General features: G+C 41.6%; 1 protein-coding gene across 1 annotated transcript in view; it reads right to left on the bottom strand.

Moving 5' to 3' along the window:
- Positions 1–6897: 6897 nt before the first annotated feature.
- Positions 6898–17763, bottom strand: part of LOC132130053 (lysosome membrane protein 2-like) — an 18243-nt gene continuing 7377 nt past the window's right edge. The window contains exons 5-12 of the mRNA XM_059541668.1: positions 17481–17572; positions 17280–17399; positions 14661–14839; positions 14199–14317; positions 13982–14055; positions 13813–13864; positions 13568–13720; positions 6898–7350 (exon numbers count right to left, since the gene is read on the bottom strand). Of these exons, the coding sequence (XP_059397651.1) occupies positions 7243–7350; positions 13568–13720; positions 13813–13864; positions 13982–14055; positions 14199–14317; positions 14661–14839; positions 17280–17399; positions 17481–17572 (897 nt within the window). The 3' untranslated portion in view covers positions 6898–7242. The remainder of the gene's footprint in view (positions 7351–13567; positions 13721–13812; positions 13865–13981; positions 14056–14198; positions 14318–14660; positions 14840–17279; positions 17400–17480; positions 17573–17763) is intronic.

Here is a 17763-nt window from a genome sequence, read left to right as displayed (position 1 = left end):
AGAGATGGTCTTCATCCCTCCTGGGGTGGCGCCACTCTTCTCTCCAGAAATATGGCAAATAGTCTTAGTGTTTATACTTGACTAACTGGGGCCCAGGTCAGGAAGCAGACAGACTGGCTAAACCGACCGTCTGCTAGCCGCCTCCCGTCACAGAGGTCAGTTAATTCTCAGCACATAGAGACTTTTTCACCTAGATATCACACTATAGAGACTGTGTCTGTTCCCCGAACTAGAAAAAACTAAAAACGTCCAAACCAAGTTAAGATTAACAATTTAATTGAGGTTCAACAAATAAAAAACAGAAGCAATATGGATAAACAAATGATAAAGCTTGGCTTATTGAATATCAGATCCCTTTCTACGAAAACACTTTTTGTAAATAATATGATCACTGATCATAATATAGATGTACTCTGTTTGACAGAAACCTGGCTAAAACCTGATGATTACATTATTTTAAATGAGTCCACCCCCCAAGATTACTGTTATAAACATGAGCCACGTCTAAAAGGCAAAGGTGGAGGTGTTGCTTCAATTTATAACAACGTTTTCAGGATTTCTCAGAGGGCAGGCTTCAAGTATAACTCGTTTGAAGTAATGGTGCTTCATATAACATTATCCAAAGAAACAAATGTTAATGATAAATCCCCTGTTATGTTTGTACTGGCTACTGTATACAGGCCACCAGGGCACCATACAGACTTTATTAAAGAGTTTGGTGATTTTACATCCGAGTTAGTTCTGACTGCAGATAAAGTTTTAATAGTTGGTGATTTTAATATCCATGTTGATAATGAAAACGATGCATTGGGATCAGCATTTATAGACATTCTGAACTCTATTGGTGTTAGACGACACGTTTCAGGACCTACTCATTGTCGAAATCATACTCTAGATTTAATACTGTCACATGGAATTGATGTTGATGGTGTTGAAATTATTCAGCCAAGTGATGATATCTTAGATCATTATTTAGTTCTTTGCAAAATTCATATAGCCAAAATTGTAAATTCTACTTCTTGTTACAAGTATGGAAGAACCATCACTTCTAACACAAAAGACTGCTTTTTAGATCCGATTACTTTTCTTCTCTTTTAGAAGAAAACAAACATAACCCCAGGTATTTATTCAATACAGTGGCTAAATTAACGAAAAATAAAGCCTCAACAAGTGTTGACATTTCCCAACACCACAGCAGTAATGACTTTATGAACTACTTTACTTCTAAAATCGCAGAGGTGGAAAGTAACGAATTACATTTACTCGCGTTACTTTTTTGTGTACTAATACTTTTTAAAGTAAATTTTTAAATCTGTAATTTTACTTTTACTTAAGTATATTTTGTTTAAAGTATTGTACTTCGCTACATTTTAAAACACATTAATTACTGAGTAAAAAAAAAAATCGCTCCCTGGAAACTACGTCAGTAAATAATGGGCAGGAGGGCAAACTGGCGCTAAAATCAGAAGAAAGATGCAGACGGTAGTGGTGGAAATTATGATTCTTTCTAGAGATTCGTTCATTTTCAGTTCGTTCACCAAAATGATTCGTTCAGAATCGTTCACTGATTCGTTCAGTGATCATTTCTTGGTATTACACAAAATATGCCAGCAGGTGGCGAAAAAAGAGTGTATTATGTGTTATGTCTTTAGTCAACGAACGTATTCACTTGTTACAAAAACTGATCTGGCTTTATTAAAATGTGTGTATAATCGCATTCAGTATATAAAGTCTAATTAAGTTGTTCAGATGAACAAAGCACAAGGTTTTCTTGCCTAATTAGCATTTTAATTGTTTGGTCAGACAATTTGTATATTATATATTCACATTTTAAATCGGGGATTAAACGTGGAGTTGCTAAATATCAAAACAAGCGTATGTGCACAGTAACTGTAACTGCGCTTTGCATTTTGCGAGATTGACATGCTAAATGGCAGACTAACCCAGTTTACTCTCATTCATTTTGTTCACAAACGAGATAAGCGATGTACCAGTTAATTTCATTCACGAACGACATGTATCCCACTTCTGACAGATCTATCCGGGAAGTCGTGGCCTAATGGTTAGAGAGTCGGACTCCCAATCGAAAGGTTGTGAGTTCGAGTCCCGGGCCGGCAGGAATTGTGGGTGGGGGGAGTGCATGTACAGTTCTCTCTCCACCCTCAATACCACGACTTAGGTGCCCTTGAGCAAGGCATCGAACCCCCAACTGCTCCCCGGGCGCCGCAGCATAAATGGCTGCCCACTGCTCTGGGTGTGTGCTCACAGTGTGTGTGTGTGTGTGTTCACTGCTCTGTGTGTGTGCATTCCGGATGGGTTAAATGCAGAGCACAAATTCTGAGTATGGGTCACCATACTTGGCTGAATGTCACTTCACTTCAGGTTCACGAATGACATGTGTGCCAGTTCAGTCATTTCATTCACGAACGAGATGTACTAAATCATTCAACTCGTTCACGAACGATAAGATCTCTAGATCTTGTTCAGACTCATATGAAACTCGTTAATTGAAGGGCGTATTCGCTCACTACATTCAACAAATCACATGCTCTGTCAAATCTCATACTCAAAGGCTATTGGCTCGAGGTTGTAACTCTTTGACAGGATGAAATGGTTGTTACTCGGTTCACTGAGCTGCGCATGCGCTGCTTATAGCGCCGCACTGCTGTGGAGGGAGTAACTTCAGTGAACGATTCGTTCAACTAAAAGATTCGTTCAAAAAGAACGATTCGTTCACGAACGACACATCACTAGCAGACGGTCAAAACAGGCGTTAGTGGTGCAGACACCGCTGAAAACGAAACCCCGTCATATTCTGAAGTTGAACTCGAAGGAAATGAAGTGAACCCCTGGCCATATGTATGCTCTATTATGCAGTGTAAGCTGTACTTGCCTAGGAAGACCAAACTAGCAGCTTATAAAATCTCGACAAGACATCAACCCTTCGCAAGAATGTAGAGCTAAGCTAAATGATTGCATCGTTGCACTGGTGGTTAAAATGAAGCTTTGACATTTTAGCAAGAGGTTTTGCACAAATTAGCCAAAAAGACAGTGGTGAGGAGTGTGCTATATATATATAGTCTGCGATAATATCATATTTTTTGTTTTAATGATGTGCGCGCGCATTTATAGTGCGTTCTTTCACTGTGTGATTCAGTCTCCTAAAATGCATTTAGAATGATCACAAAATTGAAGATATAGGGGCAGAAAATTCACATATTTATATAATTTCATATATTAAATCAAAATCACACAAAGAATGCCGTCTTTTCCTCCAAAAATCATCATGAATATATACATACATACATATATATAACAGTTCAGTAAACAAGTTAATTAAGAGACTTGCGTTTTAGACACCATATTGCCTTTTTTAGCTCTATTTCTACAACAGAAAATAATTCCAAACACAGTCACCAAAGCACAGTTTTGGGTCTCTGAGCAACGTGACAGTGTTTCGTTCCTGAATGAATCAACCGTTTAAATGATTCGGTTCAATCGCAATGACTCACTTATTAACAGTGACTTGCTGACACATACTGGCCATTTTAATTTCACATTTAAAGTATCATTTTTTAAATAATGAATTTCTTATCATTTCAAATGAGTATTCAACATTTTATGTCTTGTATATCAAAACATTATTCATGCATTTGTAACTGCAGGTTAAATGCATTCTTGTCCTGCACTAAACAGTGTAATACGTCTAAATGCCACTTCCAATGAATCTTCTGCATTTCCTCTGCATTAAAAGATGAGTTTGTTGATACTTATTTGCCTGGTAACAGCCCAAATGTTTTATTATTCTAAATAACTGATTCCTTTAATTAAAAACAACTAGTTTGAGATTAATAGACCTATCCCAGGGGTGTCAAACTCAGTTCCTGGAGGGCCGTAGCCCTGCAGAGTTTAGTTCTAACCCTGCTCCAGCACACATATCATGTAGTTTTCAAATAAACCTAAATAATTAGATTAGCTGGATCAGGTGTGTTTAATTAGGGTTAAATCTAAACTGTGCAGTACTGTGGCCCTCCAGGAACTGAGTTTGACACCCTTGGTCTGTCCCATTTTTGACTCCCTCCCACTGTTAAAATGTAACTAAGTAATTTTTACTCTGAGTAAATTTTAAATGAGCTACTTTTTACTTTTACTTGAGTTGATTTTTAGACTGGTACTTTTACTTGTACTTAAGTAAAATTTCATTAATGTAATGGTACTTTTACTTGAGTAGAATATTTTTGTACTCTTTCCACCTCTGTAAAATCGATACTATTAGAGATAAAATTGCAACCATTCAGCCGTCAGCTACAGTATCACATCAGACAGTGCACTATAGACCCCCTGAGGAACAGTTCCACTCATTCTCTACCATAGGAGAGGAAGAATTGTATAAACTTGTTAAATCATCTAAACCAACAACATGTATGTTAGACCCTATACCATCTAAGCTCCTGAAAGAGGTGCTTCCAGAAGTCATAGATCCTCTTCTGACTATTATTAATTCCTCATTGTCATTAGGACATGTCCCCAAAACCTTCAAACTGGCTGTTATTAAGCCTCTCATCAAAAAAACACAACTTGACCCCAAATAACTAGTTAATTTTAGACCAATCTCGAATCTCCCTTTTCTGTCCAAGATACTAGAAAAGGTGGTATCCACACAATTATATTCCTTCTTAGAGAAAAATGGTATATGTGAGGATTTCCAGTCAGGATTTAGACCGTATCATAGTACTGAGACTGCTCTTCTTAGAGTTACAAATGATCTGCTCTTATCATCTGATCGTGGGTGTATCTCTCTATTAGTTTTATTGGATCTTAGTGCTGCGTTTGACACAATTGACCACAACATTCTTTTGCATAGACTTGAATACTTTGTTGGCATCAGTGGAAGTGCATTAGCATGGTTTAAATCGTACTTATATGACCGCCATCAGTTCGTAGCAGTGAATGAAGATGTATCCTATCGATCACAAGTGCAGTATGGAGTACCTCAAGGCTCAGTACTAGGGCCGCTACTCTTCACGCTTTATATGTTACCCTTGGGAGATATCATCAGGAAACATGGTGTTAGCTTTCACTGTTATGCTGATGATACTCAGCTCTATATTTCTTCGCAGCCCGGTGAAACACACCAATTTGAAAAACGAATGGATTGCATAGTCGATATAAAAAACTGGATGACGAGTAATTTCTTACTGCTAAATTCTGAAAAAACAGAGGTGTTAATTATAGGACCTAAAAACTCTGCTTGTAATAACCTAGAACACTGTCTAAGACTTGATGGTTGCTCTGTCAATTCTTCATCATCAGTTAGGAACCTAGGTGTGCTACTTGATCGCAATCTTTCCTTAGAAAGCCACGTTTCTAGCATTTGTAAAACTGCATTTTTCCATCTCAAAAATATATCTAAATTACGGCCTATGCTCTCAATGTCAAATGCAGAAATGTTAATCCATGCATTTATGACCTCAAGGTTAGATTATTGTAATGCTTTATTGGGTGGTTGTTCTGCACGCTTAGTAAACAAACTACAGCTAGTCCAAAATGCAGCAGCAAGAGTTCTTACTAGAACCAGGAAGTATGACCATATTAGCCCGGTCCTGTCAACACTGCACTGGCTCCCTATCAAGCATCGCATAGATTTTAAAATATTGCTTATTACTTATAAAGCCCTGAATGGTTTAGCCCTGAACCTCAGTATTTGAATGAGCTCCTTTTACATTATAATCCTCTACGTCCGCTACGTTCTCAAAACTCAGGCAATTTGATAATACCTAGAATATCAAAATCAACTGCAGGCGGCAGATCCTTTTCCTATTTGGCGCCCAAACTCTGGAATAACCTACCTAACATTGTTCGGGAGGCAGACACACTCTTGCAGTTTAAATCTAGATTAAAGACCCATCTCTTTAACCTGGCATACACATAACATACTAATATGCTTTTATTATCCAAATCCGTTAAAGGATTTTTAGGCTGCATTAATTAGGTAAACCGGAACCGGAAACACTTCCCATAACAACCTATGTACTTGCTACATCATTAGAAGAATGGCATCTATGCTAATATTTGTCTGTTTCTCTCTTGTTCCGAGGTCACCGTGGCCACCAGATCCAATCTGTGTCCAGATCAGAGGGTCACTGCAGTCACCCGGATCCAGTACGTATCCAGACCAGATGCTGGATCAGCACCTAGAAAGGACCTCTACATCCCTGAAAGACAGCGGAGACCAGGACAACTAGAGCCCCAGATACAGATCCCCTGTAAAGACCTTGTCTCAGAGGAGCACCAGGACAAGACCACAGGAAACAGATGATTCTTCTGCACAATCTGACTTTGCTGCAGTCTGGAATTGAACTACTGGTTTCGTCTGGTCAGAGGAGAACTGGCCCCCCAACTGAGCCTGGTTTCTCCCAAGGTTTTTTTCTCCATTCTGTCACCGATGGAGTTTCGGTTCCTTGCCGCTGTCGCCTCTGGCTTGCTTAGTTGGGGACACTTCATCTACAGCGATATCGTTGACTTGATTGCAAATAAATGCACAGACACTATTTAACTGAACAGAGATGACATAACTGAATCCAATGATGAACTGCCTTTAACTCTCATTTTTGCATTATTGACACTGTTTTCCTAATGAATGTTGTTCAGTTGCTTTGACGCAATGTATTTTGTTTAAAGCGCTATATAAATAAAGGTGACATTGACATTGACATTTGTCAGTTATAAATGAAACTGAATGTGTTTTATATACAATAACAAGGTTTATACATCCATTATCAGCAAATACCATTTGTTTCAATCTCATGCATTTCATTGAAAATTGCTTGTTCAACATCAGTCATATTTCAACCATGTTTATACATAGATGGATGAAGAGATTTATGCTGATTCGAATAAATGCATCTTGAAAACATAATACATCTAATAAATGCAAATTAGTATGAATGACAAATATGCATCACATTAAGTTTAATTTAGATGGAATTCAAACACATAAATAATAAATTTAGGCCTGATTTCAGTAGAGTGATCAGTGGACAGCGAGGGCTCTGGGCGTCATTTGGGTCCAAATTGAGTTTCTTAACATTTGATCTGTGATACTCTTTCAAAGAAATCCCTGACAGCAGTTTTAATGTCGCTTAAAGTGTATTAATATGAAATGAAACTGATGCAGAGTGACCATTAAGTGAGAGTGAAAGCACCTGTGACACACACACACACACACACACACTCAGCCGCTTAAGACTTGTCCACAGGCGTCATGCCGATATAAGTGCCATTTTTCTTGTCTTGATCGTCCACTTTTGCGCTGACAGGGGCGTATGATGTGTCTTTCTTTGCAGATGGCTGAAAAGAAGAACATATAAGATTAGAGATAAGAAAGACAAGATTGATTTAGTACGAGTTATCAAAATCAAATATTATAGTAATAGGAGTTACACAAACACATGGAAAACAATTTCATGTACTTAAGGAGAGCGTGTTTCAGTCCTTGAACTAGTTTGAAGCATCACATGATCAACCAGACTTGATTCAGTTCAAGCTGAAGTGAGTTAAGCCTGTTTTACGTACTTCTATTAATAATGCACAGAGTACTCCCATTAATAATGCACAGAGTATTTCAATTAATAATGCACCAAGTATTTACATTACAGTTTTTTTCGATTGCTAAACGACAGCGAGCACAACTGGAGTCACATGTGCAAAACTCCAACTACAGTCTGCACAGCAGCAGTTCATGTGGACCAAACTCTAGTTCATTTTTCATTGTTTGAACACAGTTTTCAAAACTCTACACACTTATCCCACGACTTTAAACACAACCTGCACAACACTGTGGATTTACAACACTTTGCTCAAATGCTAACACACTGCTGTCAAAACTGTGAAGCACACATTCAAAACAGAAGAGATTTCAAACACTGCTGATTGCAATTTCAGGATTAGCCCAGAAAATTATTTGTTCGAATTACAGTATGTACTTTTAGTTTCTACCTTTTTTTCTCATTACTGTAATCCTGTAAATTACTACAGTCTATTGAAGCATACTGCTAATTTTCATTTACCTTAAAGAATTAAGTTCTAAAAATTTAAATAAATCATGTGAAAGAATGTCACTCTTTTCTTTGAAGAAAATATGACTTTGTATGAAGTCACTGAAATTGTTCAAACTGTGAAGATAAAAAGTGAGTATTTTCTGTATTGGTGTTTGATGCTAGTGTTTTTCCTCTCGGTGTGTTCCGAGTGACGGTGTGTGTTATCTCAGCGAGGGTTGTGTGTAGTGTTTTTCCTCTCTGTGTGTTCCGAGTGACGGTGTGTGTTATCTCAGCGAGGGTTGTGTGTAGTGTCTCTCCTCTCGGTGTGTTCCGAGTGACGGTGTGTGTTATCTCAGTGAGGGTTGTGTGTAGTGTCTCTCCTCTCGGTGTGTTCCGAGTGACGGTGTGTGTTATCTCAGCGAGGGGTGTGTGTGGTGTTTCTCCTCTCGGTGTGTTCTGAGTGACGGTGTGTGTTATCTCAGCGAGGGTTGTGTGTGATGTTTCTCCTCTCGGTGTGTTCCGAGTGACGGTGTGCGTTATCTCAGCGAGGGTTGTGTGTAGTGTTTTTCCTCTCGGTGTGTTCTGAGTGACGGTGTGTGTTATCTCAGCGAGGGGTGTGTGTGGTGTTTCTCCTCTCGGTGTGTTCCGAGTGACGGTGTGTGTTATCTCAGCGAGGGGTGTGTGTGGTGTTTCTCCTCTCGGTGTGTTCTGAGTGACGGTGTGTGTTATCTCAGCGAGGGGTGTGTGTGGTGTCTCTCCTCTCGGTGTGTTCTGAGTGACGGTGTGTGTTATCTCAGTGAGGGTTGTGTGTAGTGTCTCTCCTCTCGGTGTGCTCTGAGTGACGGTGTGTGTTATCTCAGCGAGGGTTGTGTGTGGTGTTTCTCCTCTTGGTGTGTTCCGAGTGATGGTGTGTGTTATCTCAGTGAGGGTTGTGTGTAGTGTCTCTCCTCTCGGTGTGTTCCGAGTGACGGTGTGCGTTATCTCAGCGAGGGTTGTGTGTAGTGTTTTTCCTCTCGGTGTGTTCCGAGTGACGGTGTGTGTTATCTCAGCGAGGGTTGTGTGTAGTGTCTCTCCTCTCGGTGTGTTCCGAGTGACGGTGTGTGTTATCTCAGCGAGGGTTGTGTGTAGTGTCTCTCCTCTCGGTGTGTTCCGAGTGACGGTGTGTGTTATCTCAGCGAGGGTTGTGTGTAGTGTTTTTCCTCTCGGTGTGTCCCGAGTGACGGTGTGTGTTATCTCAGCGAGGGTTGTGTGTGGTGTTTCTCCTCTTGGTGTGTTCCGAGTGACGGTGTGTGTTATCTCAGTGAGGGTTGTGTGTAGTGTCTCTCCTCTCGGTGTGTTCCGAGTGACGGTGTGCGTTATCTCAGCGAGGGTTGTGTGTAGTGTTTTTCCTCTCTGTGTGTTCCGAGTGACGGTGTGTGTTATCTCAGCGAGGGTTGTGTGTAGTGTTTTTCCTCTCGGTGTGTCCCGAGTGACGGTGTGTGTTATCTCAGCGAGGGTTGTGTGTAGTGTTTTTCCTCTCGGTGTGTTCTGAGTGACGGTGTGTGTTATCTCAGCGAGGGTTGTGTGTGGTGTTTCTCCTCTCTGTGTGTTCCGAGTGACGGTGTGTGTTATCTCAGTGAGGGTTGGGTGTAGTGTCTCTCCTCTCGGTGTGTTCTGAGTGACGATGTGTGTTATCTCAGCGAGGGTTGTGTGCAGTGTCTCTCCTCTCGGTGTGTTCTGAGTGACGGTGTGTGTTATCTCAGTGAGGGTTGTGTGTAGTGTCTCTCCTCTCGGTGTGTTCCGAGTGACGGTGTGTGTTATCTCAGTGAGAGTTGTGTGTAGTGTCTCTCCTCTCGGTGTGTTCCGAGTGACGGTGTGTGTTATCTCAGCGAGGGTTGTGTGTAGTGTTTTTCCTCTCTGTGTGTTCCGAGTGACGGTGTGTGTTATCTCAGCGAGGGTTGTGTGTAGTGTTTTTCCTCTCGGTGTGTCCCGAGTGACGGTGTGTGTTATCTCAGCGAGGGTTGTGTGTAGTGTTTTTCCTCTCGGTGTGTCCCGAGTGACGGTGTGTGTTATCTCAGTGAGGGTTGTGTGTGATGTTTCTCCTCTCGGTGTGTTCCGAGTGACGGTGTGTGTTATCTCAGCGAGGGTTGTGTGTGGTTTTTCTCCTCTCGCTGTGTTCCGAGTGACGGTGTGTGTTATCTCAGCGAGGGTTGTGTGTAGTGTTTTTCCTCTCTGTGTGTTCCGAGTGACGGTGTGTGTTATCTCAGCGAGGGTTGTGTGTAGTGTTTCTCCTCTCGGTGTGTTCCGAGTGACGGTGTGTGTTATCTCAGCGAGGGTCGTGTGTGGTGTTTCTCCTCTTGGTGTGTTCCGAGAGACGGTGTGTGTTATCTCAGCGAGGGTTGTGTGTGGTGTTTCTCCTCTCTGTGTGTTCCGAGTGACGTTGTGTGTTATCTCAGGCGAGTGGGATAAGTGTGTAGAGTTTTGAAAACTGTGTTCAAACAATTAAAAAGGAACTAGAGTTTGGTCCACATGAACTGCTGCTGTGCAGACTGTAGTTAGAGTTTTGCAAATGTGACTCCAGTTGTGCTCGCTGTCGTTTAGCATTCGAAAAAAACTCTAATATAATTTCTGAACAAAACTGATTTTTCAAGCATAGTGAAATAATTTAGCTGCGGAGCGGTGTTTTTGGTCAGTGGAGTGAGGAGTGGGAAATGGTGAACCAGAAGTGGAGTGATTTTTGAATGCTTGTAGCGTGGAGGGGAAATTGTTGCCGCTCCACTCCGCTCACATACTCTGGTGCAAGACGTGAGTTTAAATGTGTGAAGACGTTGCATTTACATTTACATTTAATCATTTAGCAGATGCTTTTATCCAAAGCAACTTACAAATGAGAACAAAAGAAGCAATCGTACCAACAAGAGAACCACAACAGTAAACAAGTGCCATGACAAGTCTCAGTTAGTCTAGCACAGAACACATAGCCATTTTTTTTTCAAGAATATGATAGACAAGAAAAGAAAGGGTAAGTGCTAGTATTAATTGGTTAAGTGCTGGGGAAAAAGATGAGTCTCTAGATGTTTTTTGAAAATGAGTTAAGACTCAGCTGTTCGAATTAAGATTGGGAGGTCATTCCACCAGCTGGGCACAGTCCAGGAGAAGGACCGTGAGAGTGATTTTGAAACTCTTTGGGATGGCACCACAAGGCGTCGTTCACTTGCAGAACGCAAACGTCTGGAGGGTGCATAAGTTTGAACTAGTGAGCTTAGGTATATACGGGGCCGTGCCAGTGGTCATCCTGTAGGCAAGCATCAGTACCTTGAATTTGATGCGAGTGGCTACTGGAAGCCAGTGTAACCTGATGAGGAGAGGAGTAACGTTAGCTGTTTTTGGCTCATTGAAGACAACCCTCACTGCTGCATTCTGGATCAGTTGCAGAGGCTTGACAGTACATGCAGGAAGAGCCAGGAGAGCATTACAATAGTCCAGTCTGGAGAGAACAAGAGTTTGGACAAGAAGTTGGATGGCTTGCTCTGACAGGAAGGGTCTAATCTTTCCAATGTTGTATAAGGCAAATCTGCAGGACCGGGTCGTTGAAGCAATATGGTCTGTGGAGCTTAACTGATGATCCATCATAACTCCTAGGTTTCTGGCTGTCCTGGAAGGAGTTATGGTTGATGAGCCCAGCTGTATAGAGTAGTTGTGATGAAACGATGGGTTAGCTGGAACCAACAGGAGTTCTGTCTTAGTAAGGTTGAGCTGAATGTGATGGTCATTCATCCAGCTAGAGATGTCACTCAGACAGGCTGCAATGCGAGCATCTGGTTGGAATGGCGAAGTAGAATTGAGTGTCATCAGCATAGCATCAGCGTGATAGGCAAAGCCAAGCTTCTGAATGACAGGTCCTAATGACGTCATGTAGATGGAGAAGAAAAGAGGTCCAAGTACTCAGCCTTGAGGAACAAGTTATTTGTGACTTAGAAACTTCACTCCTCCAAGACACCCTGAAGGATCTATCTGAGAGGTAGGACTTAAAACACAGGAGTGCAGTTCCAGAGATGCCCAGCTTTCTGAGGGTGGACAGGAGAATCTGCTGATTAACGGCGTCAAAAGCAGCAGACAGATCCAGTAAGATGAGTACTGAGGATTTTGAAGCTGCTCTTGCCAGTCGCAGGGCTTCAGTAACCGAGAGCAGAGCAGTCTCAGTTGAGTGGCTACTTTTGAAGCCTGATTGGTTGCTGTCCAGGAGGTTGTTCTGTGTAAGAAACATAGAGAGCTGGTTGAACACAGCTCGCTCAAGTGTCTTTGCAATGAATGGAAGAAGGGATACCGGACTGTAGTTTTCTAGAAGAGCTGGAGATGGTTTCTTAAGCAGTGGGCTTACCAGAGCCTGCTTAAATGCTGAGGGAATTGTCCCAGAGTGAAGAGGTGGAGGAGAAGGAGGAAAGAGATTGTGCATTAGTCGTTGTGAAGTTATCGTCTGCGGTGTGGAGAATTGGTCACTGATGGTTCTTGCCTTATTTGTGAAGAAAACTGCAAAGTCATCATCTGTTAATTTTGTTGTGGTAGTAGGATGTTTTAGCAGTGGAGACATTTGTAGAGAAGGAAGAGAGGAGAGACTGATACACACTGAGGTCGGTAGAGTTTCTTGATTTCTGCCATTTCCTCTCTGCAGCCCTAAGTTCAGAGCGATGTTCACGGAGAACCTCAGACATCCAAGCAGCAGATGGGGTGGTGCGTGCTGGTCTAGACGACAGTGGGCAAAAGTTGTCCAAGCAAGAGGTTAAAGTGGAGCAAAGCGTGTCCGTAGCACTGTTCATGTACAGAGCTGAAAACTGAGAGAGTGAAGGAAGTGAAGATGAAACAACAGAGGATAGGCGTGTTGGAGAGAGTGAGTGTAGGTTCTGTCAAAAGGTGACCTGCGGTGGAGTGTGTGCCACTCGTGCAGCGCAAATCCGTGAATTAATGTTTCGAAGTGATGTTAACTTTAACAGAGTAGGGAGCAAGGAACGCTGTATAGGGACCATGTCACTGTGAACAGTTCAAGCACGGAGCTCACTTCTAAGGAGCTGATGATCTGAATAAGTTGTGTTAACAGAGAAATATGTGAAAAATGCAGAGCTGGGGGCGTGAGGACTGGAATTGAGAACTGCAGACCTGAAAAAAACAGAGTTGCTAGAGTGTAACTAGGAGGTTGCTAGGGTGTTCTGGGGAAATGAGAAAACCAAAGTTAATAGGGTGTTACTAGGCAATTGCTAGGGTGTTCTGGGTGGTTGCTAGGCAGTTGCTAGGGTGTCCTAGGGAAATGAGAAAACTAAAGTTGCTAGGGTGTAACTAGGACGTTGCTAGGGTGTTCTGGGTGGTTGTTGGCAGTTGCTAGGGTGTTCTGGCGAAATGAGAAAACCAAAGTTGCTAGGGTGTTACTAGGCGGTTGCTAGGGTGTTCTGGGTGGTTGCTAGGCAGTTGCTAGGGTGTCCTGGGGAAATGAGAAAACCAAAGTTGCTAGGGTGTTACTAGGCGGTTTCTAGGGTGTTCTGGGTGGTTGCTATTACCTTGTTCTCACAGAAGCGAATGGCGAGGATGATGGAGACAAGCACCAGAATGACTCCCAGAGACACGAGGATGAGCGGGAAATGAGACACTAGAGTCACGATCATCAGCAGATTCTGAATCCTCGCCGCTGAAGCGTCATCAATCACCGCAGACTGAAAAACATCAGAAAAACTTGAGTTCCAGAGAAGAAAAAATCGGTTACTAAATCATCCCGTTCAGGGGCAACTTCTGACACTCTTCTGACCTCATTCAGAAACAAGATGGGAAAGATGGTGTTGTTGAGATTCCTGGTCAACCTGAGGAAACAAAGGACAAAGACCTTCAGCTTTAAAACTATAGAACACATACTCACACTCAGGGCTGTTTACCAACACGGCCTGATTAAATATATCTAACAGGAAAGCACCACTCACGGAAAGCCGCTAACACTCTCGAGTTGAATGTTGAACTGGGTTCGTTTCATGGCACGAACAGGCACTCCCATAGTCTGAGGAAAAGTCAGAAATCTGAGCCAGACTGCAGCAATCAAACCAATTATGTCACAAAAACCATTTAGAAACGAAAAAATATATTAGAGAACGACACATTGCAACACTTCAAAGTGTCTTATCATATCACAGCAAATCTTACAGGGTTCAGATCCAGAAAAGTCTGATGATGCTCATGCACCGGAGAAATGCCATCAATAGCTTGGGCATACTTCTCATCACCCAGATGAAAGTGAGGGAAAGACACGATGACAGGAGCACCTGAGACACAAAACAACAACAATTACATTTACATTTAGTCTTTTACCTGATGCTTTTATCCAAAGCGACTTACAAATGAGGACAAAAGAAGCAAAAACCAAGAAAAGGGCAATATTTGCTGAGACAAGTCTCAGTTAGCTTAACGCGGTACACATAGCAAGGTTGTTTTTTTTTATTATATAAAAACCAGCTGGTGTTAGAGGCCTTTTTTGCTTTTGTTAATTGTATAATAAATAAAAAGAACACAAATAGAATACAAAAAGATTAGAGAAGCTAGTGTTTTTTTTAAGAAAGTAAGCAGTTAGTAAATGAATAGAGTGCCAGTCTAAATGCAGCACCTCACCATTCCGACACACAGACACATCCAGCACACCATCGTCCAGGCATTTATTTGGTGTCACACAGAATCCCTCATTTTCCGGGTTGTTCTTGCCGCTGGCCAGCGTGTCCCGGGGCGGCGTGAAGCGGTATGCTGGGATGCCCTTCAGCTCTACCTCCTTCTCAAAGCGCATGTGGATGGACCTGCAGAAGATCCATCAAATATCGTCTTATGCTCAGATAACTACATGTTTAACACATATGTTGCACAACAGATTCTGATGTGGCCTAATGGTTAGAGAGTCGGACTCGCAATCGAAGGGTTGTGAATTCGAGTCTAGGGCCGGCAGGAATTGTGGGTGGGGGGAGTGCATGTACAGCGCTCTCTCCACCTTCAATACCACGACTTAGGTGTCCTTGAGCAAGGCACCGAACCCCCAACTGCTCCCCGGGCGCCGCAGCATAAATGGCTGCCCACTGCTCCGGGTGTGTGTTCACAGTGTGTGTGTGTGTTCACTGCTCTGTGTGTGTGCACATCGGATGGGTTAAATGCAGAGCACGAATTCTGAGTATGGGACACTTGCAGCCGCCTTTCCCTTAAAAATCTGGGTGAGGAGTCAGAGGAAAAGGACAAGGACAGCTGTCCCCGCCAGCACAATAACCAAGGGTCCGCTGCTCATGTTCAACTAGGTTGAAAGTGATTTGAAAACATTCCAAGTTGGAATCTGTTCTTATGAAATGATGTGTGAGTGAAAGTGACGTGACATACAGCCCCCACCTACAATTCCTGCCAGCCTGAGACTCGAACTCATAACCCTTGGATTGCGAGTCCGACTCTCTAACCATTAGGCCACGACTTCCCAACCTCATACCAGCTCATTCCAGAACACATGGGATTCTTTCCGCACCGAACAAAGAGTTCCCATTGAAAATAAACCCTAGAGTTAGACGGACGGGTCAACTGGACTTCAGGTGAAAGGTCAAAGCACAAAAAGAAAACATACAAAATATAAAAATTACAGTGTGCATCACTCACCATTAATCATGAGCTGACGCGCACAGAGAGGAAACCAAAGCACAATTCCCAAAATACATTTGAAATGTCAAATAATTTAATAAATAATTGATAATGCAATGTAGAAAATATTACAAAAATTAAAAATACAGAAATTAAACACTGAACCATATTACTCTAAATGAATTAAAAATAAAATCGAATTGTACTACTTTTTTAACATTAAAATCTGGAAGCTCAAACGACTGATTGTGTTAAGATTTATTATAAAATTCCCTTGTGCATTAAAACTAAACTATAAAATATATATTTGTTAACTGAAATTAAGCTGAAATAAAATAAATGGTAAACATTAAAAGGAAAAATAAACAAAAATATTTGAAATATATGAAGTAAGTTTAAATTAAAGCACTAAAATGAAAATTTTAAATCTGGAAATAAATGCAAAAAATTATCTAAAATGAAAACTTTTTTATTCTTCATTATATTATGGCATGTTCTGAAGGTCCGGATGGTGTGTGATTTATAGCTCTCTTCTTATCAGGACAAAACAGAAAACACGTGCTGCCAAACACACAATGAGATCAGCCTTCAGAAATAACCCCAGGTACGGCAGAGCCACGCAAACATGAGAACAACATCCCACAAAGGCTCAGCTTTTTATGAATCTGAATTAGACAGAAATGTGCTTTATCACAAATCAGTGTTAGCACAAGAAGTTAGTTCACCCAAAAATGAAAAATAGGCCATAAATTACTCACCCTTAAGTCATCCTAGGTGTATATGACTTTCATCTTTCAGAAACGATGGTTTGTAAAGAAGAATGTCGGAGGATTTTGATATAAGCCAAGAGGAGACTGGTTTTCCTTTGCTAAAGTAAGGAAACCTTGTGCATTGATTTGCTAAGGAGGCCTTTATTCACCCCCCAGAGCCGTGTGAGACACTTTTTTATGGATGGGTGCTTTATATTTCACTTCTTTGAGACTGAAGCAATGGAACACCCGTTGACTGCAATGATAGAGCTAGGAATAGCCAGGATGTTATGTCTTCATGTAGACAAGAATTACAAAACTGTGTATTTCTCCTAGTAAACTTTAATAACTAATATGAACAAGCAGGTTAACATGCATGCACATGCTCAGCATTCTTTCTTACTCTTCTCACTTACTTCCTATGTATAAATATAACTCAAGAGGCTTGAGTGCCATCTAGTGGTGCATTAATGTAAGGACAGCACACTAGACAATTTTTAATATAACTCCGACTGCATTCATCTGGAAGAAGAAAGTCATAACACCTAGGATGACATGAGGGTGAGTAATTTATGGGCTAATTAAAAGTTTTGGTTGAAGAGATGAGGACTGTCTGAATGTTCTTTTTTACACTAAAACTTTGATGCACGTCGTCTTAGTTTATTACATATCACAAAGCATGTGATGCAAATTTTATAATAAATAATGCAAACATTTTAAGTCATAACATGTACATTTCTATAGTCGACAGAGGCAATCTCAGCAAAAATATCACTCTGAAAGCACTGATAGCAGTCTAATAACCTGACACTACTGTGTAGATATTATTGGCTCCTTGACGTCTGCTGAGTGCATGAATGTTAACGAGGGACGCTACCTGCAGAGGTCAGGGGTGAAGACGTTGAGCCGCTCTTCTTTGGTCAGGAGCGGGTGGAAGGAGCTTCCATCGGTGCCGTTGATCATGTTACTCTGGTTGGTTTTCCAGAAGGACACCATCCTGAGACACAAAGCACATGAGGTCAACCGTCTCCAGCTCTGCTTCATTAAACAGGACATTCAGGAGAATCGGGGACTTTACTTTTCTCCCTTCCAGGTGTAAATGCGGCCGAAGTCCAGGTAGTTCTGCTCTCCGGTGTGATACACAAACTCTCCGTCATCGCTGCCATTTTTCTGACAACCTCAGTTTAAGATTCTTGTTTTAGTTTTCATGGTTTAGCACTTTCTTAACTTTCTGAATTAATTCTCCCCTGTCCCTGCCCTTAATTTGAGATCGAGCTCTGAAAATTAGCTTGCAGTACCCAAATTCTGGCTATGTATAGTGCATTTCTGCTGCCAAGCTCTGGAATAAACTACCACAAGAT

Source organism: Carassius carassius, chromosome 47 (genome assembly GCF_963082965.1).
Source record: "Carassius carassius chromosome 47, fCarCar2.1, whole genome shotgun sequence".
NCBI lineage: Eukaryota > Metazoa > Chordata > Actinopteri > Cypriniformes > Cyprinidae > Carassius > Carassius carassius.
This window is presented reverse-complemented; position numbering and strand designations above follow the sequence as displayed.